This window comes from Octopus sinensis, linkage group LG9 (assembly GCF_006345805.1).
Source record: "Octopus sinensis linkage group LG9, ASM634580v1, whole genome shotgun sequence".
Taxonomy (NCBI): Eukaryota; Metazoa; Mollusca; class Cephalopoda; order Octopoda; family Octopodidae; genus Octopus; species Octopus sinensis.
The window spans coordinates 5,780,499-5,799,829 of NC_043005.1; the positions used below are offsets into that span (position 1 = coordinate 5,780,499).

The window sequence follows — 19,331 nt, forward strand, 5'->3', positions numbered from 1 at the left end:
TAAAAAGTATGTGACAACAACAACAATAGCAGCAAACGACAACATAGCCAGCATCTACGGCTACTCTTCAATACATAGCATTACTTGGATTCTTGAAGACAGCCCTATTCTGACAAAAATAGCTCCAAAATCTTGCAATGCTGAAAATGTGTGAAGGTTCTTGTCCTCTCTCAAGTTCTTTGAAGTTGATGTTGATAAAGACTGACAACATGGTTGAATGGATTCGTCTGTTTGAACTCAGCCTAAAAATAAAAGTCCTTTAAAAATTCTTTCAGTCATATCAGTTTTCTCATTTGGGTTGTTAGGTCCAAAGTTTGACAAGGGAACAAAATGATTTATTTTTGTCTTTGATATTTAATGCTCATTGTTAAATGCTTTGATACTTATTGCTCATTCGAAATACTAGTCCAGTTTAATAAAAAAAAAAAGATTTTGAAAGGAAACACTTAACTATAAATGATTGCAGACCAACCCTGAAATTACCTAATTTGCAAAGAAATGTATTCAACAATATCAGATCCGCAGACGAGACTTCATGGAAAATTCGAAGGACTTCCTGGAAAATTCCAAGGGTGACACTTCCTGGAAAATTCCGAGTATTTTCTGGTAAGTTCCAATGTTAAGATACTTCTTGGAAATTTCCGAGGATGTGACTTCCACGAAAATTCCGAGCATTTCATGGAAATTTCCGAGGATGAGAGACTTCCTGGAAAATCCCGAAGGTGGGACTTCCTGTGAAATTCCGAGGGTGAGATTTTCTGGAAAATTCCGAGGACTTGCTGGAAAGTGAAATCAAAATCAAAATTGCTGACGTGGCCGATGACAGTACCGCCTGATTGGCACTCATTCCAATGGAATATTAACAGCACATCTGAATGTGGGGTGTAACCGGCCCACTTATGGGTATCCCTCATTCATTAGACAATGAATTTTGCTTGCGAAGACCTATTGAGGCAATTGTAAACAAATCAAAATCGCTGATGTGGCCGATGACAGCAATTCCTGATCGGCACTCATGCCAGTGGAACATTAAAAGCACATCCAAGCGTGATCATTGCCAGAGCCACGGATTTGCTCCCATGCTGGGTGACACATGAAAAGTACCATTCGAGCATGATCATTGCCAGCATCGCTTTACTGGCACATGTTCTAGTGGCACGTAATAACACCTTTTGAGTGTGGTCATTGCCAGAACCACCTGACTGGTTCTCGTACCGGTGGCAGGTAAAAGCACCCACTACACTCTCAGAGTGGTTGCATTAGGAAGAGCATCCAGCTGTAGAAACTTTGCCAGATCAGATTGAACCTGGTGCAGCCTCTGGTTCACCAGTCCTCAGGCAAACAGTCCAACCCATGGAAAGCAGACATAAAACGATGATGATGGTTATATATATACATGATAGGCTTCTTTCAGTTTCTTATTTCTTTACTGTCCACAAGGGCCCACACTCAGAGTGGACAAACAAGGACAGACAAATGGATTAAGTCAATTATATCGACCCCAGTGCATAACTGGTACTTATTTAATTGACCCCAAAAGAATGAAAGGCAAAGTCGACCTCGGTGAAATTTGAACTCAGAATGTAATGGCAGAAGAAATACTGCTAAGCATTTCACCCGGCATGCTAATGATTCTGCCAGCTCACCTGCTTCTTTCAGTCTCTGTTTATCAAATTCATCCACAAGGCTTTAGTCAGCCTGAGGCTATAGTAAAAGACACTTGCCCAAGGTGTCATGCAGTGGGACTGAACCAGGAATCATGCGGTTGAGAAGGTAGCCACGTTTGTGCCTATTCTTACTGCCCAGCTGGTGTTAGAGCACCTACAATGCTAGATGTTCTATATATAACAGCCACGTATATTTTCATTACTGGTGACTTCAACTACCCTGAAATTGAATGGGAAACTTTCCGTTGGTAATAACACTTTACCACCACTCCTAGAACTGTTATCAGTGTTGTGACAAAGGAACCTCTAAGTGACTCAATCATGCTATGATCATTGCCAATCTGTTTCTTGTAGGCAGAAACAAGAAGCATCACAACCTTCAAACCACTCACTTTGACTGGAACTGTTACCGTAAGGGTTTACGACACCTAAACTGGTTTGAATTTTACAATCCAGGGGATATCAATACTGTTTTTCAAAATATCTGCAGTGCAATCTGGACTACATGTGAAGCACCACTACTGTACAAACGCTCTAGAAATAAAAACAATGTAATTTGGGAGACTGCAGCAGTTCGATTTGCCAGGAAAGATCCTTGTGATGCTGAACAGAAATAGACAGCATAGAACAGATGAGAGCAGAAGAAGATGCAACAGATCATCTAACTGACCCAAGCAAGCAACGAAAAAGGCAGTGCTTGAGTTTGAATGATGTATAGCAACTAGCCCTGACAGCAAAGTGTTCTGAAAATATGTGTGTGCAAAACAGAGTTCTCACTCCTAACTGGCCCTCTTCACGATCCCCACACAGGTCAGATGACTGATGACGCCAAGGAATGCACTGAGCTTATTGCTGAATGCTATGCTGGCATTTTTACTGCTGATAACCCCAACGTATCTTCTTCCCCAACTCTGACATCAAATTCCATAACATCTGTGAAATCCACATCCACAATGCTGTGACACCACCTCAAGAATAAGTGCAACTATGCCTCTCCTGGTCTTGATGGTGTAACTTATTTTCTTATCAAATGTGGTGGGTTCTTTCTATTGCACCAGCTTTCTTCTTTTTGTCAATTCTGCCTTAACTGTGTCATTTCAGAGCACTGGAAAATTGCCAGTGTTATTCCCCTGTTCAAAACAGGTGATTGCAGTTTTCCTACAGCTGGATGCCCTTCCTAATGCCAACCACTCTGAGAGCGTAGTGGGTGCTGTTTTTTTTTGTGCCACTGGCCAATTTCCTGCCTAGTACTCATTTCAGATCCCCAATTTATCTTTTCACTCCTAACTTCCTTCCCTCTATCCTTCTCATTGTACCTTTGGAACACAAGCACCACTATTTTCTTTTTTTTTTGTTAGTTTTTGTTATGTAGTGTCCCACAGTTTGAAATACTTGCAATTTGTATTTTTACTGCTTATTTTAGCTTTGCTTGATACATTTCCAAAATTAAACATTTTAATATGCAAAATATACTTCACATTATTATATATACTATGCATTAATGCAAAAAAATATTGTGTTTATTGGCTATCTTCAAAATGATCACACCATCAATGGAAAATTTCAATACCAACTTCCTAAGGCAGTTATGAAAGGCTATCAAGACCAAACACCCAGAAAAACTGATGAATGGGGGTCTCGTTTCATTAGGACAATGCTTCAGCACACAAGTCCTTGGTTTCAATGGCTGCTGTGTGTGACTGGCTTTGAACTGGTTGATCACCCTCCCTATGTTAGTGATTTGGTTCCTGCTGGTTATCATCTGTTTCCCAACATAGAAAAACACTCAGCTGAGCACCAGTATCACTATGAGGAGAACATCTTATCTGTTGTTGATGACCATTTTGATCAACAGAAAAGCTTCTTCGCCAGTGTGACCCAAGCACTGCAACTACTTATGGAAGTGTGAGGACAGTAAGAGGAACTATGTTAGAAAATGAACTTCATTTGGTCACATTCCATTGAAAGTGTCTAGCTCAGATTATGAACATTTCAGCCAAGCCTCATAATAATAAAAATTATTATTATTATACCTGCATTTGTTTTAATGTTAACATTGAAAAAAATCCACATTTGTCATGAAAAAATTAGGACCTGGGCTTGCACCCCCTTAGCAAATTTTGTTGCTGGGCCACAGTTGGAATCACACCTAGAACCATGTGGTCCCAGGTTTTACCCACGTCATCAAATAGTAAAATAGTGTTTCAAGCAAAGAGTTGGCTTTCAACTTGCAAAACATTTCTAATAATACAACAGAAAAATAAGAACAACAAAATTGTCTTTGAGAAAGTCTGACAACTTTCTCAGCTATTTATTTGTAAATTTACATATATTACATCCTTTTGTTTTAAATTAAAAAAAATATATATAATAAAAAACAAAAAAGAAAAACAAAGTGACAACAGGACAAAAAACAACAAACAGACCATGTCAGTTCATGTCATGCTTGTAAAAACGAAGTACATTTCAAACACAGGCGGTTTTGATGTGCACATGAAAATGTAATTGACAAGATTTTTCAATAGCTTTGAAGACATTTTAGGTTCCAATCCTGTTGCCATTCTTCCAACAGACCATTGCTGCTGCTGATGCTGCTGCAGGGGAACCCAACATCCTGCTTAACATCAATATTTTCTCAAACAGATATTTTAACTGTGAGCCACAACTGATGTAGTTTCGGTCATCTTCAAATTAAAAGAGAGTCTTGTCACATGAATGATGAATTGACCCATCCCAGCCCATAGAGTCAGCCCAAACCCTCCCCCTCCCAAAGAAACAAGAAAGTTACTGGTTATGTAACTCAAGAAGCAGCTTTACAATTCTCCACCGTGGGAATCCTGAAACAAAAAGAAAAACAGTTAAGTTTTGTTGAAGCATTTTCTTGACAAATAATTACTTAATTATCTCCCCTGAAGTTAGTTTTTGTTTTTTTAAGTTTAACATATTGCATTCGATTGCAGCCATACAGAAGCACTTCCTACCAAAAGCTATGTTGGCAGGAGCTTTTGATAGACCCACCCAGGTTGGACAGATCAACTATTAAAGGCCAAACACAAAGCAATCTACTGATCCTGTAAGTTGAGACCGCGAGCACAATGATACAGCCCAGTGCCATAAAAACTAGTTTTTAAGTGGAAATAGCAAAAAGCTATTTGATACAACTGCTAAGCTATCAAGCTCACCAAAATCTGGCCCCTAACCCAGGACTGATGAAGCAGGAGTAAGTGACTAAATCTACCCCAGTACAACACAAAGAGATTCCACAGATTCATCTCCCAACCCATCGATCAATATGTACAATATCTTGTACTGTTTTGTTTCCAGCTCTGGTCCTATTCCTGGATATATAGATGACCCCAGGTCAGAATTCAAACCAGGAACTTAAATTTCTGAACTCAAGTGATATCACTTTTGTAGGAAACTACTAAGCACAGGTTTTTACCTCTGGATACCAAAGGCTTGGTGAATAAGGAAATCATCCATTTAGGAATAAAAGTTTCTACTTCAAACCTAGTCTAGGACAACCAGACATCACATACTGGACAATGGAACTGACCAAAAGAACACACACACACACACAGGACAGGATACGCAAAACTGTCTTAAAATCCTTCTCACAACTGTAGTTGATAAAATTCATTATCATTAAACTTTTGGAAATCAGTGAAATTGCTCCTGAACCTGAATTATTTTAGATTATATTTAATAATCTTTCTTTATCACAATCTCGCAAACAAGGATACTAACATGCACAGATCGCAAGAAAATGAATTTAATTCTAAAACTGGATTAACATGTGCAAACATAGTAAGTCATAAGTTTCAGTAGAATACAATCAGGACAAAATGTTTGAAATGCACATAACTTGGAAAACTTCACTTAGGCTCAATGCGTGTGTCTCTTTTCTGTGATTATACCTATTTCTGATGCTTTGTACATCATATAGTCACCATATATTCACCAAATTCACAAAAGTAAAAAAATATATATATATATACCTTTTTGGGTTCTTCTTCCTCTTCTTCATCCTCATCTTCATCTTCGTCTTCCTCCTCATCATCTTTTTTCTTGTCAGCTTCTTCAAAATTAAAGATTAAAAAACAAAAATAAGACATTAACTGAAGATAAAATTGGAAGAAAACTTCAATGACTCCAGCTGTAAAAAGTGCCCAACCATATTCATTCCTTCAGAAGTCATGTCTACAGCTGTCACAGAATTAACCCACATGAAACCACAGTTCAATTGTTCAGAGAACAAAAACAAGAGCTAAGACTTCTGTTTGAGAAAGAATGATTAGCTTCATTTTAAGAACTTCTTGTTTGTACCAGGGGTTTATTAAGTGAATTTCTCTGGATTCATTTCTTCTTTCAATTTATGAGCTTGATGGTGGTTGGTGAGTTGGAATTCAGTGACAACGATTTATACACTGGATGCCCTTTCAAATGCCAACTACTTTATGGAATGTACTGCGTGCTTTTCATGGTACCAGCACTTATGAGGTACCCAAGTAAATTGCAAGTCAAAAGGAAAAAAAAAAAGAAGCTCCTGCAACTGAGTGGGAATGTATTTTGCAATGGGTAGGGACAAGTCTTTATGGTTCAAATTCCTGCAGTACTTAGGACTAAGAGAGCAACTGAATCACCGAACAGTTTGGCCAAATGAATGCAGCACGGTTCTTAGATGTTACACTCTTTTTGGGTGCAACTCTTCTTGCTGCCATCATCATTACTGTTGAGGTGAAAATTAAATAGGTTTCAGATCTGCATCTACCTCACTGAAACATTTGCTACAGGAAAGAGAAATTTAAAATTGAAAAATAGAAACCAACCTTCATCTTTCATTTTCTTTTCTTCTTCTTCTCGGACTTTTCGTTCTTCCTCTTCCTGTTGGTCTTTCATTTTCTTTTCAGGATCCTAAAGTAAAAAAAGAATAAAAAATTAGGAAATCTATCTACCTAACTCATAGCTACGGGTTTGAACAACTGTCACCACGGCAGTCTTACCGGTCAGTACCAACAGTCTCAAGTCAATGACATCATTTAACATACACATTTCATTTCTTAAACAAGTTACTATCAAAACCCGTTTACAACAGTCAGATTTCACACCTAAGATGGGGAGTCACAAAAACATTGTAAGCTTCTTGTGATATTCATGTTATATAAATAATTTTTGGCAACTGTCGCCAAATAAACATCACCTATCAACACTACCAAATATCAGTAAATAACTTTGGTAAAAAGAAATCAACATTACCTTAGTTTTTGCCCATGTCTCTTTGGCATGTTCATCTGCATCTGCAACACTGTTACCAACAAATATGTTATCAAAGATGGTTCCAGATTTCACCTAATGAAATAAAAAGTTTTTTTAAAATCAAAATGCCAGAATATGTGCCCAATAAAATATTTCAACCATTCATATATAGCCTTGGAAGTGACCAATACCTTATAGGTATAAAAACTTTACAGAAGCCAGCTGTGTGGGGGGGGGGGTGAAAGAGAGAGAGAGAGAGAGAAGTTATGAGTGTATTAAGCAAAGAAATGTCGTCTGCAGGTCTTCAATAACACTAGAATGGTCCAGTGAAAAAAAAAAAAAAAAAAAACCCAACTTATTTGAAAAACAAGGCAAGAGGTTTGGCAACCGAAAGAGAATCAGCAAGCCTCAGCCACCCTACGCCAGCATGGAAATCAACACTAATTTCATGTGTTTGATTTAAATCAAACATACCTACATAGTATTCCCATAGTGTATGTGCACACACACAGTTATATGTAAATACATCTATGAAGACACTTGCCCAAGATGTCACTCAGTGGGACTGTACTATGTGGTAATGAATGCATCTATTGATGTGATTAACAATTATATGGGTAAACCTGAACACCAAGAGTAATAAAGCAAGAACCTCAGTCCTATCAACATGGTTCACAAACCAGCAAATGAACACATGTAGATATGAGAAATACAAACTCAAACATCCATACACACACACTCATTATATGACAACCTTTTTTCAGTTCCCGTCTACCTAAATACATACCAGGCACAAACACAAAAACTGCTGTTGAAATTTAGAAAGACTGATAAACCAGTCAATCGATACTAAAAAAAAAGTGAACTACATTCCTAAAATCCAACATTGTCCAATTCTCTGACCATGATTTGTACAGGTCATTACAATCAGAGTCAATTCTTAGAATCATAGCTCTCCAAGACAGGTTGGCAGATACATCTCATTTGGCATGATTTCTTCAGCTTCGACCTGACAACCAGTCCCCCCCCTCTGCCATAAAAAATAGGTTTTACATCAGAGAATAGTGCATCCTTTTTGTAACTGATGGATGAAACCAGCAATCAGTTCTCTTACCCAAACGTGTCTCACTTTATATTTTAATAGCAAAATATTACCAATAATTCATAAACATACCATGCAAGTAACTTGGTGGAAACCATGTGCCCACAGTTGTGTATAATTAACACATATACTTTTAACATAAAAACAACAACAGGTCTTTACATTTTTACAAGTCCAATGATATCTATAAGAACTATACTATCCTTAAATATGTTTTAGCCTGAAGGCCGCGGCCATGCTGGGGCACCACCGCTGGCAATGGTTTTTCTTTTTTTATACATGGAATTATGATTCCAGCACAATTGTCACATTGGAACTGCTAGTCCCATTAAGATTTGCTTGTTTACCATTGTTATAAGGCCCAGTCTGATCTGACAGTGTTTCTACAGCTGGATGCCTTCCTAACACCAATCACTCCGTGAGTGTAGTGTGGGTGTTTTTTACGTGCCAGGAGAGGCTGTCAACGGCCACGATCAGTTGGTGCTTTTTATGTGCTTTTATGTTTAGAAAACCAGGATCACATTCAGTTTAACCAACCATCATCTAATTGACTAGGATTTGGGAAAGACTTGCTTTCTATTCATGTAACCACATACAAGCACCCTCCTTGACTCATATATATATATATATATATATATATATATATATATATACACACACATATATACATACACACATACATCTGCACACATTACATATATATAGGTACAGATGTGGCTGTGTAGTAAGAAGCTTGCTTCCCAACCACATGGTTCAAGTTCAGTCCCACTGCATGGCACCCTGGGCAAGTATCTTCTTCTATAACTTCAGGCTAGCCAAAGTTGTGAGTGGATTTGGTAGACGGAAACTGAAAGATTTGTCCCCCCACCATTGCTTGGTAACTAATGTTAGTGTGTTTATGTCCCCAAAACTTAGTTCAGCAAAAGAGACCGATAGAACAAGTGCTAGGCTTACAAAGAATTAAGTCCTGGGGTCGATTTGTTCAACTAAAGCAGTGCCTCTAGTATTGCCGCAGTCAAAATGACTTGAAACAAGTAAAAGAATACACTGTTTTGCATACATTTTCCCACATACACCAGCTTGTAAAGATGTGCCAAGTGCAAACATTTCTGTACCGAATATTCTTATAGTAAACCACTTGCCTAGTATCTAGGACTTATCAGTCTTGGTTACGACCCTTTGATCACTAGACATACATTTATATGGAAGGTCTGAATGTACAGCTGCGAGACTGCTCAGTGCAGATATTGTGCCTCACTGTTATCAATTTGTTGTTGACCATAAGTGCTAAAAGATATTTACCTGCCATAAGTCAAAGCCCACAGCACCAATGCTAGTGTATTTGTAGAGATTTGTGTCAGGAGAATAGTCTGGGTTATCAATTTCTGGGTGGATCCATTCGCCCTTGTAGCTGGGGTTATCAATCTGCTTGGGTTTCCATTCACCCTGTAAAGAACAATATCAGTCACCATGTCAATAACTGAAAGGTTACCAGGCAGAAAGATTGAAATCTACATTTACAAAATCTGAACTCTGAATTACAACTTACTTTGTAGGCTGGGTTATCAATCATTGGGGGTTCCCATTCTCCATCCATATCATCATCCCAATCATCAGGTTTCTTGGCATCAGGGTCAGGAATGTGTTCGGGTTGATCCCAATCTTCAGGTTTTTTGTCATCAGGGTCATCCATTTTCTCACGATCATCCCAATCTTCTGGTTTCTTTGCACTAGGATCCTAAGTGGAAAAATAAATAAATACCCTGATCAGTCAGAGACGCAGCTCGTATTGATATACAAAGTAACAGTGGAAACAGAAGTAGGATTTATATTTTAAAGGTTGTCACCAATGGTGTAAAATTACAGATTCAAGAAAGGTATTTTAGTCCTAAACATTTCAACATGCTGTCAATCCAGTATTTCAACATCAAGAGGGAACCAGTAGAGAAAATTGATAACATTTCCCAAGTCAACATAGCAAAAACATCTTAAAGTACCTTTCGAGAGAAATTGAAAGCCTTGTTATATTGTATTGTGTAACATTTGATTAACAAGTTACAAACATTCATCTAACATTCAGCAGAAGCACTGAGCAGTCTTTTTAACTGAATCATCCAGGTGTATCGAAACAAATGGATGAAATAACAGTCAAAATACTTAAGTAGTGTGATCCAACTTCTGGTTGTAGCTATGCACTAAAGCACTTACTCAAAATCTGTACAAAGTCAAACAATCAGAAGGAGCCATAAGGAATTTCTACACAATGCTCTAAAACTGATAAACATCTCTTTTCACTAAATCTGGCTGGCTGGGTTTACACATAACATATATAAATAATGGGCAGCAAGCTAGCAGAATTATTGACACAGTGGACAATATGCTTAGCAGCATTTCGTCCATCTTTATACTCAGAGTTTACCTTTCGCCCATTTGGAATTGATAAAACAAGCACCAGTTGAGCACCAAGGTTGATGTAATCGACTTAACCATTCCCCCATAATTGCTGGCCTTCTCAAAAATTTGAAACAGAGATGATGCCCTGGCCATCTCTAAAAGAGCCAACAGGCACACATTTGACAGGCTTAGAAAGGACCCGATTAGTGCCCTAGGCTCCCTGTGAGTCAACTATTGAGATCAACCTCACCAGCATGGACTTCCTAGATGTCACTCTAGACTTGGGGCTCCAGTACACACAGTCCCTACTGCACACCAAACGAAAGGCTGTCCTACATCCACACAGCCTCCTGCCAACCCCACCCCCTATCATATTCAAGAACTTAGTGAAGGGTGTCAGCAAGAGGATCTCGAACTTATCCTCAAGCCAAGAAATGTCTGACACCACAGCCACCTATTACGAGGCACTCTGGAACATTGTTTGGTTTACCCCACATTTCTCACTCAATGTAAAGACTCATGTGGGAAGAATATTCCCCAGGATAGTAGACAAACACTCCAGACACACAGGAAAGGACCTTTTATTGCACACCCACCATGGAAAGTATATTAGCGAACATCCATAAAACGTGGGAGGGAGTACAACGACTGACCAGTGGGGGACCAATGCAAGGCTGAGGAGTAATAGCAGCAATGGCTCATCCAACAACACTGACAGCAATGGCAGATACGCCAACGATCCCCAATGCCTGCAGCCCCAGCAAAGCTAGCAGTTCCACACCTAGTGTTACCAATGACGGCAACCACATGACCATCATTGACAATGGCACAACAAGCTAGAAGCAACCTAATGGCAGAATTGCACATTCACCATTTTAGCCCATATGGACTGCTAAGTGAACTAGTCTAAGGTAGATAGTCATCACCAACCCAAATTGTTTATTAACTCACTGACTGTAACAATTCTACCTCCACAGTTTGAAAAGCTATATGGCCTTTGCTATTAGAGTCTGACGAGTCGTCCATAATGCGTATGCAAAACCACTGGGCCTTCTATGATTGGACATACACTCAACTGCATATATATATATATATATATATCATCATCATCATCATCGTCGTTTAACGTCCGTTCTCCATGCTAGCATGGGTTGGACGGTTCGACCGGGGTTCTGGGAAGCCAGAAGGCTGCACCAGGCTCCAGTCTAATTTGGCAATGTTTCTACAGCTGGATGCCCTTCCTAACGCCAACCACTCCGTGAGTGTAGTGGGTGCTTTTTACGTGCCACCTGCACAGGTGCCAGGCGGGGCTGGCAACGGTCACGGTCAGATTGGTGTATTTTATGTGCCACCGGCACGGAAGCCAGTCGAGGCGGTGCTGGCATCGGCCACGAGTCGGATAGTGCTTTTTACGTACCACCAGACCAGGGATCCTGGCTGGTTCAATTCGATTTCGCTTGCCCCAACATGTCTTCACAAGCAAAGGGGGTTGGCAAGGGTGCCTGTCGTACGGTCGCATTGGAGTATTTTACGTGCCACGGCCACGAGTCGGATAGTGCTTTTTACGTACCACCAGACCAGGGATCCTGGCTGGTTCAATTCGATTTCGATTTCGATTTCGCTTGCCCCAACATGTCTTCACAAGCAAAGGGGGTTGGCATGGGTGCCTGTCGTACGGTCGCATTGGAGTATTTTACGTGCCACGGCCCCGAGTCGGATAGTGCTTTTTACGTACCACCAGGCCAGGGATCCTGGCTGGTTCAATTCGGTTTCGATTTCGATTTCGCTTGCCCCAACATGTCTTCGCAAGCATGGGGGGTTGGGATGGGTGTCTGTCGTCGGATGAGGTTCTATATCGACTTCGCTTGCCTCAACCGGTCTTTGTGTCCAAGGGAATATATCACCATGACCGACCAGGCAATCAGATGTAGCTACACACCGCTGGTCATAATGTGCTTCGCATTGTTTTAGCCTTCAAATGACACTACCCTGCTGGCTAAGCGAGCAGGCCAACAGAAGAAATAATGAAAGTCATGGCGAAAGAGTACAGCAAAGATTCCCCCCACCCCTGCTGGAGCCTCGTGGAGCTTTAAGTGTTTTTGCTCAATAAACACTCACAACGCCCGGTCTGGAAATCGAAACCACAATTCTACGACCGCGAGTCCACTGCCCTAACCATATATATATATATTTATTGTTGCAGTAACTACAAGTGTTTGTGGTATTGCTATTGAAGAATTCTAAAACAGAATAACTGTGAAACATGCAACAGATCAACAAGAAGAATAAGTTACCTTGATTTTCTTGGGTGGCAAGAAGTCCCAGTCAGATTCCAAATCGCCACTTTCAACTTTCTCGTTATCAATTTTCACTTCATAAGTGTTGTCTGGTTTTACTATCAAGGTGTACAAGTGGGTGTAAACATCATCCTGTAATAATTTCAAATGAATTTGATCAGCAATTTCCACAAATGCCAAATAATCAAAATAAAAATCATTTTCTTGACAAATATAAAAATTTTTAAGCTTTGCACCCTCACCTTGCATCGGATATCTTTTTTAGTCAACAAGTTCTTTCCTTTGTAGTTGAAGATGACATGTACTTTCTTCGTGCCAGGACCACAGATATCAGGACCTGGAGATATACAATACATTCGTACAAATTTCTGTCACTAGACCAAGGCAAAGTTGAAGCACCACTATTGATGAATTTCAACAATAATATTAACCCTAGTAATTAGTAATGTGCTCATGTTTATCTTGTTATATTTTTGTTGAAATATGTATTTTTTCAACAAATTTTGAAAATAAGAGTCTATTCAAATTATTCGATGTTTGAAACAGAAATTAACATGAAATTTTGATGGAAGGTTTAAATATCGTAATTTTTTTATACAATTCCTAATAACATTTAGTTATAAAAATAAGTTGGTTTAAAAAAAAAAAACAGTGAATGAGTATGAGGGTTCCATAGAGCAAAATAGGCACCAATGGCAAAATCCTTTGAGAAACACTGCTGTAACTAAACAGAAGCTCGATTTATGACCAACATGGACATTTAGGATTTCAAGTTGCAAACTCATCTATGATACAACAATTAATTTTCTTCCGTGATCATTCCTCTGAACACTTGTAAGAAAGCCTTCACTCTTCAGTTGCTTAGAATACTATATTACACTTTCACTATAGTGAAGCAAGTTACTGAGAGTCAAATGTCTTAGACATAGATGCTATACTGTACAAGTAACAGAAAGAAACCACTCTACTATTCTTCGCCATCCCCCACCCTCAAATACAACTGAATTTATTATTTCTATAATAAATGCTTTTTTCAATGTCTTCAGTTAAGTGAAGCATGATAATGCTTACGAGATACAAGTACCAAAACTAAAAAGAATTTTTTTAATTTACTATTCTGTGATACAAACATCAATTTGAACTTGGAGAGTTGGTGAAACTAGAACTTTAACGGCTATAGTTATCCATGAAGTTCAGAGAATGTGTTAATAAACTATGAAAGCTACTTAAATTTACCATCAGTATAAATTACTTCCAGGTCTTGGCACTAAAATGCATAGCTAGTTAGCTGCTGTGTACAATGCTTATGAAGGTCATAAATTTTACCTTTCAGCATTCAGGTCTAAAGGTGAGCCAGAACTTGTTTATAATTCATAGACATGAAAACAGCATAAATGTGGTCAGTTCGCATGGTTGCTGAAGGCTTTCCATTACTGCAGAGAGATCTTTGCAGGACTAACCATCAGTTTATTAGATCAGAGATTACTGATTCTTTCACTAATTTTAGTAATTAGACTAGTCATGCTGGGGCACTACTTGAGTTTTTGTCAAACAAATCAACACCCCTTGTACTTTTTTTTTTCTTTATTAAAGCCCAGCACTTCTTGTATCAGTCTCTAAGTGACAGGGACTGGTTGTCAAGCACTGGCGTGAGACAGACACAGACAACTTTTCTTTCAGTTTGCATCAACCAAATCCACTCACAAAGGGTTTGTTCAGTCAAGCATTAGATATTAGCTTTTAGTGGGACTGAACTCAGAACCATGTGGTTGGGAAATAAACTTCTTACCACACAGCCAGGCCTGCACCTGTTTATAGTTTTAACTACCATTAGTATAAATAACCACATCACCTTAACAGGCCAGTTCGAATCATTTGTAACACACACACACACGTTGTAGAATAAATAGAATTTGTATTCACCGAACATAATGAGGTATGGAGAATCGCCATGGAGATTTTTCTGATCAATATCATCACTGTACAATTTGATGTAGCCACCACCACAGTCAATATTCTGTTCATGTTTCACTGTAAACTGGAGAACAAGTGGTTCATTTTCATTGCTGAATTTATCAAAATTAGCTGAAATTCCATAGAATTTAGCATCTTGTGATGTTTTCAAGCCTGTAAAGAGAGGATTTAGAAAAACAAAGTACTATGACAGCATGGGCGAAATATGGATATACTGTGTATGGAGTCAGGAATTTCTTATTGAGCAGCATACCTTTGTCTTTGACAGCATCACCATAAAATTTTCCTGCTGATATTTCAAACTTTCCTTGATCACTGCCTTTGTATATTGAGTCGACCCATTTTGATCGCCAAGAATCATCTGAAATAGAAAAGTAAGTGTTATTGTAACTTTTAAATAAATCCTTTTCCAGAAAAAAAAAAAGGGAGGGGCTGTCTTCAAGTTTACCATAAGAAATGAAAACGAAATAGCGCCACTAGTACAATCTAGAACCTTTAAAACAAGCTTTCTAGAATTGTCGTTAGGAACTAATAGCTATCACTTTTGATTCATCAATTAATTTGTCGAATTAATTATTTTGAAACCCCTTCCACCAAATAAAGCCCAAAATTTAGAAAAAGCAAAAGAAAAAAAGTACAAAACTTTAGAAGCAGTGTTACAAGTTAACCAGGTAAATTGAATTGACATTTTCACGTGACCTTAAAAAGAAACTATTTTGCCCACGCCCCCTACTATATATGTCAGTGACTACAAGCTTAAAATTAAGCATGCAACAATATCAATAATTATGTTACAGGGGGAAATACCCCAAGAGACCACTCTGTACACTAAACACAAGCCCGGCAGAGTCTCAGATGTAATAAGAGGAGTTGAAAAACTTCGAGTAAACAACCATGCAATAAAAATTGAAGTTTTTCAACTCCTTATCTTACATATGCGCAACCCAACCCGTATTTGTATGGGAAAATATGCAAGCTATGGATTTCTATTGGTAAGTAATCCGATATAGCGATAACAGTTTAAAAACTGTAAGTAGCTATATTTGCTTTGTTAAAGCCAATTTTTCTTGAGAAAATATTTATTACCATTAAAATGTGAATAATTTCCATTCAAGTGTAGTGTGTAGGTTAACGCATTACCGAAATAACATTTAAATACTGTGCGAGATAAATATTTCATCTGCTGACAAGGATTAACTGATATGCCATAAAGCTAAGCCTTATTTCTCACATTGTTAACCCTCATTTTTTATTTAAAATGCAAAATTTTAAAGCGGTGTTATCGAGTACCGGTCAGGATTTTTAAATAATTTTAAAATTCCGGGCTACAAATTAGTATAAAATTTTGTAAGGGAATCAACAACTAAAGTCCCCAACATTGCATGAATTCTTCACTGGTCTTGGCAGCGATCAAATAAAGGCACAAACTAGCAACCACCGAAACAAACTGCAATGCAGCTGGCTGCACCAAGGGAGGTCTGCTGGGGGAGAAGACTGTGGCAGACGCATTCACTCTTACACACGTGGATATTAATTCAAGAATAAAAGCAGGGTTGGCATGGAATCAAATTATAGCAAGAGTTTCGGAAACAAAAAACAAATGTGAATACAGATATGTTCACATGTATCAGATAAAATACAGAAAGAAAGAAAAAAATCAAGTAAAAACAGATAAGACAGACCACATGCTGCTTCAGATTATATCCGCATTTTGTTCCAAACGTAAATGCTACGGAGATCAGCCACCAGAACTGGTGGCCCAGAGTGATTGAGAGAGTTCAGAGGAAAGATGGACGGCAACACATACCCGTAAAGCCGACCTCTATTCGGCAAAAACTTGTTACAGACAGAAGGAACAAAATCAGACAACTATAACCCACTTATATCTAATCAGTAATGATAGAGAGCATTTACAAGAATAACCTCCGTCGAGGAAACTATTATGGCACCACCGAGACCTACACAACCCGGCCATAAGTGTTTTTAATGTTTTAATCTAATCAGGACAAATTCGACAGAAAAAGCCCAAAATATAATGCATGATCTGTATTCCCCACTTCTTTTCCCAGATGGTTTAACCGTACTGGGAAAAAGTTCCTATTATACCAGCATCAGCGCAATACCTTCAGAATTATTTCTAATTCTTCTACCTTTCTATTTCCAGTGATTCGCAGAAATTAATTATTAAAGAATATGACAATTGCGCCGAACATCAATAAGCTCTTGGATAGAGAGAGAATAATTTCCAAGAGTGGAGGAAGTGATACGGTGGTTGAATGAAATAAGCTAGCAGCATATTTCTGACACATCAGCAATGATTATGTCTAACATAAAATACAGGGACAGAAATTTTGCCGGCGGGGGATGCTATTATATGACTAGTTTAAATCGACTCCTTAATATTCAACACATTTTATCGAACCCGGCGCGATTTTAACTCCAGAAAAGAATCTTAACCAAATAACGCTCCATCGATACAAGAATAATTCCTAACCCTGACAGAATAACCATAAATATTCCAAGTGTTGCTATTTGATCAGTTCCAATTTTTGGAACATCCACAGAAAATAGAGTACATTTAATTTTATGGAGTGGAGGAACCATCGCTTTCACAGTCTTCATTAATTTTTTTCTTAATATGAGCCTAATGCATGTGTATATATTTTTGTATTTATATATGCAGATTTCGATGTTGGTCGATTCCTTGGGAGCTGGAGTTTCACTGTGAGGAGAGAGCATTAGTATTTCTTTACTTTGGAATTTTAGCTTCGTTAATTGATTCTTTTAAAGACGAACAAACCCAAAGCCAAGATAAAATTCTAACTGAACACAACATACTTAGATTACCAATTTGAATTTGGGACCGCAAGGGCGAGAATATAGAATACATACCATTCAGGATATTTTGAATAGATGTCTGTTTTTCTGCATCACCGAAGATGCACAGAATCAACAGCAATTGGTGGGAGTCAAAGAGAAAATACCGAAACACACACACATGGCTTTCGAGTTTTCTGGCAGTTTCTCCAACCTATCTCTGAATTACATATGCAGACTAATATTAATATTATTTACTGCCGCTGTTTAACTGAACCTACGTTGAAAGGCGTTCCAGCCATGGCCACTCTTTTATTATATATATTAAGGGCTAGTGTTCAATGTGTTCTGTTTTTTTTCAAAGATAGTGATTCAAAGATGTTTGCTATTCCTAGAAGGTGGAGTAATAGCTATTAGCATCATTAGGCTCGTCCCTTGTGGGTTGTCCTCAATATTTTTTGGGCCCTTGTGGCCAATAAAAGAAATTGGTATTAGGACAGTGGATTGACAGAGTCATTAGAGCCTTGAACAAAACTCCTAGGGGCATTTCTTTCAGCTTTTTTGTTCAGGGTTCAAATCCCGCTCAGGCAATCTGTACCTTTTAGTCCTATGTTGTAAATAAAATAAAGTACCAATCAAGTACTGGGATCGATATAATCGATATGACTTATGCTTAGGATAAAAACATTATTATTAATACTAGGCCCAAGTTAGAAATCATCGTAGATTTATATTTAATGAGCGTTAAAAGGAAGGCGTTTATGGACATTTTCAAATTATATTTGATGAAACAATGCAAACAACTTTTAGCTTATTTCATTTTTAAAAACAAATTAATCAAAGTGTCAATAAAACTGCTAATCCGTGGAACCGAATCCTGCTACAGACTGCAAAGAGGTTTCGATTCCAGGTCAAAGCCATTTTGCTACAGACTAAATAAAATCTCCAATAAAAAGAACTGGATTGAGCACATTTTTTTTTCACATTCTAAGCTCCTCTCAATACAACTGAGGGTGTAATTAATGAAAACAAAATCAACGTATGGATTTTTTATTTAAAATATTTTCTGTGTGTTTTTCATTTCCGTTTTTTTCTTCTCAACAAGAAAAGCAATATCTGTTTCCAAAATCACCAGCTTCTAATTGAGATTTTTAATTTAAATTGTTTTATTCTCATTCAACGAAGTCGGATATCTGAAACTGCAGTAAAAATAAGGGAACAATATTGACACAGGCAATATTGTCCGTCGTCCCCAATTAATTAAAAATAATGTGATGATGGTAACAACGATGCCAAGTTGTTGATGATGAAGAGGGATTTAAAAAAAAAAAGAGAAAGTTTGTTACTCACCAATGAAATCTTCTTTGAAATACACTTTCGCATTAGAAAGAGCAACTAAAACTAAGAAAAGCCCTCCGGATAGCGTAAGGCGCTCCATATTTCTTTTTTTTATTATTATTTATCGGTTTTTGTTTTTAAAAAAATTTTTCTTTTCGGGGGTCGAGCAGACACTTGCGTCAAATTGAAACCACGGCGCCGACTGAAGGCCAAGAGGGTTTTGTAGCGCTATTTGTTAGAGAGAGGTGGAGGCGAGGGGGAGGACATGTGATGAAGACAGATGGAAGCTGTTCATTGGTCGAGACGTCCGACCAATCGCAGCTCACCACGCGCAATGCAGCCGTTGTTCAATCGAAATATCAAACGTTAGTTACATTAGAGTGTGTGCAATTCATGTTGAGAATAAATTCTACGGTAGCCCCAAACTGCAACAAATGTTATAAATGCAAACCTAGTTCTCATTCATTCCGCCACAACCACTGCCAG

The 19,331-nt window shown here is 38.2% G+C and overlaps 1 protein-coding gene across 1 annotated transcript; it reads right to left on the reverse strand.

Annotated features, from left to right (window-relative positions):
• Positions 1-4,105: 4,105 nt before the first annotated feature.
• On the reverse strand, positions 4,106-19,066 carry LOC115215618 (calreticulin). Its single transcript, XM_036505737.1, has 11 exons — positions 18,858-19,066; positions 14,944-15,051; positions 14,640-14,843; positions 12,959-13,053; positions 12,714-12,848; positions 9,575-9,763; positions 9,328-9,471; positions 6,924-7,016; positions 6,497-6,581; positions 5,666-5,745; positions 4,106-4,504 (listed from the first exon to the last, which is right to left on the reverse strand). Exons 1-11 carry the CDS (start codon positions 18,943-18,945, stop codon positions 4,481-4,483), a joined length of 1,245 nt encoding a protein of 414 aa, XP_036361630.1. The 5' UTR covers positions 18,946-19,066; the 3' UTR covers positions 4,106-4,480.
• Positions 19,067-19,331: the final 265 nt, after the last annotated feature.

Bases quoted from the DNA above. Each gene is read 5' to 3' on its own strand.
- LOC115215618 (XM_036505737.1), bottom strand. From the start codon at position 18,945: ATGGAGCGCCTTACGCTATCCGGAGGGCTTTTCTTAGTTTTAGTTGCT. The intron at 14,844-14,943 runs GTATGCTGCTCA...CTCTCTTTACAG, and splicing joins TGATGCTGTCAAAGACAAAG to GCTTGAAAACATCACAAGAT. The intron at 9,472-9,574 runs GTAAGTTGTAAT...TGTTCTTTACAG, and splicing joins TTGATAACCCAGCCTACAAA to GGTGAATGGAAACCCAAGCA.